Source organism: Natrix helvetica, assembly GCF_964273705.1.
Source record: "Natrix helvetica genome assembly, chromosome: 1".
NCBI classification, from domain to species: domain Eukaryota; kingdom Metazoa; phylum Chordata; class Lepidosauria; order Squamata; family Natricidae; genus Natrix; species Natrix helvetica.
In genome coordinates, this window is record NC_138548.1 from 270,972,872 (window position 1) to 270,981,507 (window position 8,636).

An 8,636-nucleotide genomic window follows, 5' to 3' on the forward strand; every position below is an offset into this window, starting at 1 on the left:
TTTCAAAACTTCAGAAATTATCAAGTAACGCTATTTATTGTAGGCTTTCTGTAAAGAAGATATCTTAAAAGTATAAGAGCCCATTAAATAATTTCAAACTAATGGCTCATTCAAAGCAATTTGCGCAGCAATCCTGCAGTCGAGTTCTCCTTTCCTATCTAGGATGACTTCATCTGGAAATACTGGGGAATTAGCCTAACTTTCTGCAAAAAAAACAAAAAAGCACATACTCAAATATCGAGTTTTTCTCTGGAGGACAGCAACAATAATGGTACAAATATAAACCCCAATAAATAAAGGTGCTACAGCAAGGGAAATCTGAATTAACAGTCGTTTCCAAGTAATTCCGGCACCGCAATCTTAAACATACTGTAGTAGACGCTGTTCTCCCTCCTGGCCCGCAAAATCTCCGGTAAGCGAGGCTGTCGGGAAAAACGTGGCAGAATTCGAGGCACAAGAAATTCCTCTTTCCGTCCAGCACCACTCCGCCCAACCTCCGCAGCTGGAAGACCTGGGGGGCGGGTGTTTCGTGAGAAAGGAATACGTCATGCCTACGCCAGCCAATGACTTCTCTTTATGGACGTCCGATCTAGAAGTCCTCTTGCGTTCCAAATTGGCTTGCCTTCCTTCTCGCCCGCCGTAGTCATCCCCAAGATGGCGGCGGCCGGTGACGTGCCGGTCCGGGTTTGCAATCAGGAGATTGTCAAATTCGACCTGGAGATTAAAGCCGCCGTGCAGGTATAGTTCCCGCCGCCGTTGCTCAACCACTCATGGTGTGATCGCTGGGCATTTTATTTATATTACATTTTCTCTTTACATTTCCCTCCGGTACAGGTTGGTTCAACTGCATCCTCCAGCCAGCCTTGTAGTAGCTGGGCGGGTCAGTTTGGCTCAACTTAATGAAGATCTGTGCTGTTATAAATGTTGCAGGTCACTTGACCGTTTCGGCGGCCTCAGATTTGGCCAACTGCTTCTTTGGACGCTGTAATTTGTCAGCTGTTTGTTTTTCCTACTCTGATGGGTGATGGTAATGTCACCTGGCATCCCTCCTTCAAATGGTTATTTTTTTTAAAAAAAATAATACTTGACTTAAAGTATCCCATTGATATATCATCCAGCCTTCCTGAAATTGCTGCATTTTGAAGGTGTTTATGTGTGTGTGTTCCAAGAGAACATCAGTGCAAAAAGTGTTGGTTGTGTTGGTTAAATTTAAGTTTTTTGTCTTCTCCCTGAGAATTCACAGTGATTTACATTACACTCCTTCCTCTTACTGTATTCCCACAACAAACAACTCTGGGTAATAGGCTGAGTTGAGAGGGTGACTAGGTCAAAGTCACCCAGGGGGTGGAGTAGAATCCATATATTAAGAATCTTTCCAGTCATAGGCTGACATTAGAATTTTCTTGTTTTTCAGGATATCCGGGATTGTACAGGGCCTGTAAGTGCGCTTGCAGAATTGAATGCCAAAGTAAAAGAAAAATTCCAGCATTTACGCCTCAGAATACAAGTGAGGAATATTGACAAAATACTAGTGATGTTTTGAAAATAAACTCATAGATGTTTTTACTAGCTTCCAGCTCTCACAGGTTTGCACTCACCTGCATGTAATTCCTTGTTGCTTGAACACTGTTGTAAAAATGTTTTTAAGGTGTTTAACATTCTTGTATTTATATCTGTCAGCAATGGTCAAAGGCACAAGTTACACAGCTTTGTTTCACTAGAGCTCATAGTAAGGATGTTGAAAATGTCATGAATTTATTTTACTGCTCTTTCAGTTATGTGCATTTGAAAATCTTATAATGCATAATGCTGAATATCTCTTAGATACGATCTATGCATTACTATAGTATAATATAAAAGTATGATTCATAGTCTCAATATGTTAAAGACATATGATGTAGTGGATGCAGAATTTGGAAAACAGTTATAGAGAGGGAAGAGTGGAAATTTCAAAGAATAAACAAATTTACCTCAAACATACTTAGAATTGATGTAAGATGTTCGAATATTGGAGCATTACTATTAGTTGCTGATTTCTTTTTTTAAAAAACATGCTGGAAATCTAACCGAATGTTGGCTCCTTTTTTCATATGTAGGGACAATGTTGTAAAGTCCAACAATACTGAACAATGATTTAATCAATTAAAATACAGTAACAAAAATAGTTGGGGGGGGGGGGCAGGGATGGGAAAAGTTAATGTCCTTTAATTAGAGGAACATCATGTAGAATCTGGTTTTGCTAGTAATCGTTTTCCATTGGGGATGTGTATATATTTTCTTCATGTCAGCTGGTTCTGCATCATAATTGTCATGTCAATTCACCTACGACTGCATAAAATATGGCCTTTAGTTTTATTCTATTTACTAAGTAAGCAAGTTGTCTTACCCCCAAACTCTACTAAAGGACACCAGGTGCTCTGTTCCTGCTCTGTAAATAATCTAAGAATCAAAAATGTGTACTGACTTGTTTCCTGGATAAGATAAGGAGAGAGATTACAACATTCTATGGCTCTTGATCATTGGTATAAAGGTGAGATATCCCATCTAGATATTCAAAAGGTGATTCAGACTGCACACTACTACTGAGAGAGATGTTAGTATAGGTCCTTCATTTGAAAGTGGGTAAATAGCAACACTGAAAAATTTTGAAAGCCCTAATGTATCACATTTTATTTGCAACCAAGGCATTTTGTATTTGTGCATTTACTAGCATATTTCCTTTTTGTACATAGACGTGTTCATAAATAATGTGTGTTTATGGTTCTTTTTAGGAACTTGAACAGATGGCTAAGGAGCAAGATAAAGAATCAGAAAAACAAGTGTTACTCCAAGAAGTAGAGAATCATAAAAAGCAAATACTCAGGTCAGTTAAAAATTTCAGGTTACCAAAACCAATGATGTAATACGTCTTATTAACTGGCCTGGAGAATAGGAAGTTTGGAATATAGGAAGCCCTGTAGTTATCCCTCACTCATGATTTGATTGATTGTATATTTCAGTTCTATACTTCACTTTCTGTAAGCAACTCCCTACTTCTTTTTAAATTAATCAAAGCCCTTAATTAATCATTAGTGGTTATTATGCAAGAAGGTAATCATGTGCCTTCATTGATTTTTTACTTTTCTTCTGTACTCCCAGATTTACTCAAAAAGCTTCTTCAACCCTGTAGAGCAGATTTGGAAGGCATATGGATAGGAAGGAGGAGTTCAGTTGGACACAATCCAAGAAGGACTCATGAGGGGAGAAAAGTTTTAAAAGTAAATAATACCTTGTGCATGTTTGTTCAGGGGAAGAATCTCTACTCTGTTGCCATACACATAGCAATTTATCAATTAAACATCAAGGTAAAATTCAGCTCTGTAAAATGAGATAAAATGATGGGATTGGAGAACCACTTGAAGTAATAATGGACCAGAACAGTTTTTGTTGGTTTGTTTCCCTGTCAAGTATCCTAGTGTTCCTTTCTCAGATAAATAAAGGATGTGCCTTTCAAGTTTAAAAGTGCAGCTTTATGATAACAGGACTTTTGTTTCAGCTGATACTCAACCTGTTATGCATAGGGATCTCTAGAAAGCAGTATCTAGACATCTCCATTAAATTTAGTGGGGCTTTCTTCCAATAATGTGCGTTCTTCCTTCTTTTCATGGAAAAAAATAATTCCCTTCAATACTCTGTTATTTCAATTAGCTATGACTTTCAATCAGTTGATGGAAAAATAATAGTTTGATTCAGGCCATCCATCCAGTGCTAGAAACATCATGATAAAGATTGCCAAACGTTTGGATAATAGTCATTGATTTCTGTAAGTATCAAGATACTTTCACTGTTAAACGGACCACTAAAGAACATTATTTATGTCGTGATAAGATATAAAGAAATAGGAAAATAAATGTACAATGTAGTTTTTAATATAACAGAAATGTAAAATGTAAAATATAACATTTTATAAAATTTATAAAATGTTAATTAAGCCAATGGCAAATTGAATGCTTTAGTTTTATGGATTCAGATATCTCAGGAACTTTGTATGTCATACAAAAGTGTGTATTAATAATTTCAGCAATCAGACAGCCTGGCGTAAGGCAAACCTAGCTTGCAAAATTGCAATTGACAATTCTGAGAAAGATGAATTGCTGCGAGGAGGAGATCCTTTACGACAAAGGTATGTAATTATTCTTTTTCATTTTTATCAAAAATTGGCACAGAAATTCCCAACCTCCTGCTAAATACCATTTCAGAAATTCATTCATGTGAACCATTATAAATCAATGCTGTTCTCATTTGCAATGAGTTTTGTGATATGCTGCTGGGAAGCCAGACAGCTGAAGTTCTCTCTTGCTGATTTCAGCCCCTGCCCTTAATGCATGCTTATGGCTTCCTTTGCATCTTATCTATTTGGGGAATGGATATATATATCTTGGTGCATATATTGGTACCTATATCTTTTTTTTTAATTCAATCCTTTGAAATAATTCCTACTAGATTTGATAGATCTTGCTTCTAAGAAAGTTAAATAATTGTGCAGTACTAAGAATGGCTTTACATTGGCTTGAATACATTTGGGCTAATTTATAAAGTATTCTTGAATATTAAAATGTTGATCAGTAGTAATAGGAATAAGTAGGGGCAGCTTTTTTGCTCTTAAAGACTTTACCTGAAAAGGGTCTGTCCCAAAAGCAGAATTTTGATATGCAGAAAGTACAAGGTATTTGCAATCAGTCCCCAGAAATAAGAGGGAGTCTCTGTGCAAAAATCTTGCTTGGATTTTGGGATAGTTCTTTTTCAGCCAGCCCCTAGAAACCAGAGGGAGTCGTCCTATCAGGTGGCAGAGGCATGCAACATTTCCTGCTGGGGAAATAATTCCTCTATTGCCATGCTGGGGAAGCCAGCAGAGAAGATTGCAAATGGCGATCAGATGATTACAATCATGCGACCATGGGGATGCTGCAGTGACCATAACTTCAGGCATGTGTCATAACACCATCCATTCAGCACCTTCAAAGTTTCAAATGGTGGCTGAACAAATGGACATTAAGTGAGGATTACAACATATGTAATTAACTTTCTAGTCAAGCTACACTATATTACTAAAAGTATTCGCTCACTCATCCACATAGTCAGAAGCTGTATAATGTTGCAAAGGGAAGATCCTGGATTCTTGCAGTAGTAGCTAATGTTTGTTCATTATTATGGATTCAGTTATCATTTATTACATCTCATTGATGCAGAAACCACATAGCTTAGAATCATAATCTAGACTGAATAATTGAACAAAATATCTTAGCAAAATGGAGTGGCAAATTATCTGCATCATTCCAGGGATATAATTTAAAGCATGTTTGCAATTGTACTGGAATGCAATCATGATGCCATTTTTTCTATGGTTCTCCTGAAAGAAGAAACTAGAAAGGGATATAATTTGAAGCTCCATGCTAGATTTCTTTTTCTCTTCTCTCTTAGAAAGTCTACTAAGGAAAGTCTGGCAGAGGGGGCAAGTAACATCACAGAGAGCCTGATGGGAATTAGCAGAATGATGTCTCAGCAGGTTCAGCAAAGTGAGGAAACCATGCAATCTCTAGGTAATTAAATAATCTGGATTTACATTCAAGATGGACAGTTGGTCTTCAGATGCAACAGGTTCTTCCCACCCCACCTCTATATCCTCCCCAGAGCCATTTACCTTTACTTATTTATATGGTGCTTTGATGAGAGGAAGAAACAAGGAGAATTAGGCCTTGTGTACCTTCCTCTCACTGGAGATGTTTATGAATTCAGCTTTCTATGTGGGAGAATCATTGCCACTTTCTCATTAAGGCCTAAGTAACCTGTCATGTATAGGAATATTTGATCAAGGATTAAAGGAGTAATGTCATTTGGTGTAACCAAGAGGTTTTGAGAAGATGTATTTTTATTCTGTCAGATTCAAGCATTTCTTTTCTTGGCAATTGAATTTTTAAAGCCACTTGGTTTAAATAGAAATGAATCCTTCTGCACCAGAGACAAATTATTTGTGTGTCTAATCACACTTGTCCAAATAAAGTCTCCTCTCCTCTCTTCAATTCCATTCGATCAGGCACGTACTGGAGAGAAAAATGTCTTGCCTTTAGATTTAAGGGGCAAGTTGCCTTTCCATTTGGGGGATTCACACCTTTCTTCCCCCTCCCCCCAATTCTATCTGTTATTTTAATACCTTGGTTTATGATGATGACCTCAAAAGAAGGCAGCACCTAGTCTATCTTGCTAATTCCAAAGAGAATTGGATCTGGCTAGCACTTGAATGGGAGACCACCTGAAAATCTCAGAGGTAGAAAATGCATATTACAAGGAATATGTATAGCACAAAGCAGACTGACTGTACAAAAATTATTGCTGTGGACCACTTGCTCACTTTCCTTAGGATCCCTTTGAGATTATTTGAATATGCTGTATATCCAGTAGATCTGGATTTGCCATTGGGTATACTAGAAAATGATTGTCTGGTTAATGCTTTGTCATTTTGTTTTGTGATAAAGAGTTATGTGTGTGTACATCCAGTTTTTGCCGCCTAACAGTGGCAACTAGGGGAAAAAGTATTTTTATTTGCTTCAGCAGAAGATGTGAGGAATTCAGATAACTCTCATGTGCTTTGGAAAACTCTGTGGTTTTATTGAGCAAACTCTTCCACTATATGTTTATGTTGGCTCTTTCCCTCTTAGTTTTTAACTGTAGGCCTAAAAGACTTAATGCTTTTATCTGATTTTAGATGGATCAAATTGCTTTAACTAAATGCTTATGAATGTTTATACATTGCTGTTTTAATTATTTACATCTGCCTTTTTAAAATGTTTGTGAACAGCCTTAAGGGAGAGAGTACGGTCTGTTGGGATGCAGAGTTTGGCTGAGGTGAAAGTTTTAATGGTTCTGGAACTTGAGCCAACTCTGATCTCAGTCTTTTATGAATGGGCCTCTTCAAGAAGGTAACATATCAATCAGATGGTCATCAGATAACAAGAGAGCCATTTGAATTGATTTCATCTGGCTCCAGATTTAAAAACATGAAGCTTTAAGCCAATTTACCCAGTGAACCGCATGTGGTATGTTTTCTTTCATGGGACACAAACAGATCCTTCCACAATATATGATTTTGTTCGATGCTTTGGGAACAATCCACTGAAATGTACATTTTATCTTTCAGTTAGTTCTTCGCGAACTATCTTGGATGCCAATGAGGAGTTTAAGTCCATGTCTGGAACAATTCAGCTGGGGCGAAAGCTTATTACAAAGTATAACCGCAGAGAGCTGACTGATAAATTGCTCATCTTTCTTGCCCTTGCCTTGTTTTTGGCCACTGTGCTTTACATCTTGAAGAAAAGACTATTTCCATTTTTGTGATCTTTTTAGGTGGCATGACTGAGGAAAAAAGTAAGGCAGTGTATTGCAAAAAGGCTCCTGACAGAAGAAACTTCCATTAGGCAAAAGTTTACATTGAACTAGTGAGCCAAATGAGCAGCAGGTTAGAACAAGAGGAAAAAGTGTGCTTGTTTGCTCTGAGGCTGGAAGGCCGTACCACTTGTCATATTCTATGAGACATATTCCTATATCCCTCGTCTTTGGCCATTTCTACCCCTTTTTCTCAGTTCAGTACAGAACTGAGAGGACTAAAAGAATATTAATAAACATGTATAAATATATTGTATATTATACCTTTGGTAAAGTAGATGTGAATGCCAGTACTGTGAAAATCTTACAAATTAAAGGAAGCAAGGTGTATAAGAAGCCTTATTACTGGTTCTTTTTGAATTATAAAAAAATGACCGTTTCCTCAGATTATCTCCAGAAAAAGCAAGGAGGCAAATTCCCAAATGCCTTTTTAGTTGATGGTTCTATATTATTCATTTATATGTTTCTCCTGCCAGTATTATTTAGATAGATTTCTTTGCTTCATCCCAGATTCTAGTTCTCCCCTATGTAGGGAATGACTAAATTGGATGACTGGGCCAATTAATCTCTCTCAGATCTAGATTACTTCCGAGTTGTACTGGTAATTGCCGGACTCAACACTGACTGGAAGCCCTGTGTGTGCACACTTAGCTGTGCGCGCACAAACACACACATTGAGAAACAGAGACTGGTTTTGTGTGTATGCCACAAGATGGCACTGAAGGACCATATTTTTAAAAATAACAGACTCTTCTTTAATTTGCAGCTTTGAATAGACAACTATTCAAAATAATAGTGTTGCCTTAAAGCATAAAATGCTAGACAGAGAGGAGTCAAAGAAACAAACTGCACTTAAAAAGAAATTACTGATCGAGTTCTGGTATATTTTGCACTAATGCTTATATTTGTCTTTAGCTCTCTTATTAAATTAGTATTTATTTCAATCTTAAAAAGCAAAAGAACTATAAACATTGTTACATGTTTACATGTTATACGACTAGATTAACTTTTTTTATTATGTTTAAAAACCAACTTCTGAAAGAGTTATCTGGCATACTGTCAGAGGGTAAAATATGCCGTGAGTGTGTAGAATTCAGTTGAGATCCCAACATACAGATAAACCTCAGTGGAGATGGGATGAGCTATAGTCTTATGCAGTAGTGTGGCTGACAGCCCCCTACTTTGTGGTGTGGCCCAAAACATCCAGTAAATTGACC

The 8,636-nt window shown here is 37.2% G+C and overlaps 1 protein-coding gene across 1 annotated transcript; it reads left to right on the forward strand.

Annotated features, from left to right (window-relative positions):
* Window positions 1–545: 545 nt before the first annotated feature.
* BNIP1 (BCL2 interacting protein 1) lies at window positions 546–8,013 on the forward strand. The gene is made up of 6 exons (XM_081934233.1): window positions 546–738; window positions 1,415–1,507; window positions 2,772–2,863; window positions 4,061–4,162; window positions 5,461–5,579; window positions 7,175–8,013. Exons 1-6 carry the CDS (start codon window positions 577–579, stop codon window positions 7,369–7,371), a joined length of 765 nt encoding a protein of 254 aa, XP_081790359.1. The 5' UTR covers window positions 546–576; the 3' UTR covers window positions 7,372–8,013.
* The last annotated feature ends 623 nt before the right edge of the window (window positions 8,014–8,636 follow it).

What these genes read in the sequence shown, in the direction of transcription:
- BNIP1 (XM_081934233.1), top strand. Translation starts at nt 577, where the DNA reads ATGGACGTCCGATCTAGAAGTCCTCTTGCGTTCCAAATTGGCTTGCCT. An exon ending in AGATTAAAGCCGCCGTGCAG is followed by an intron (nt 739 to 1,414) that starts GTATAGTTCCCG and finishes CTTGTTTTTCAG; the next exon opens with GATATCCGGGATTGTACAGG. An exon ending in ATTTACGCCTCAGAATACAA is followed by an intron (nt 1,508 to 2,771) that starts GTGAGGAATATT and finishes GGTTCTTTTTAG; the next exon opens with GAACTTGAACAGATGGCTAA.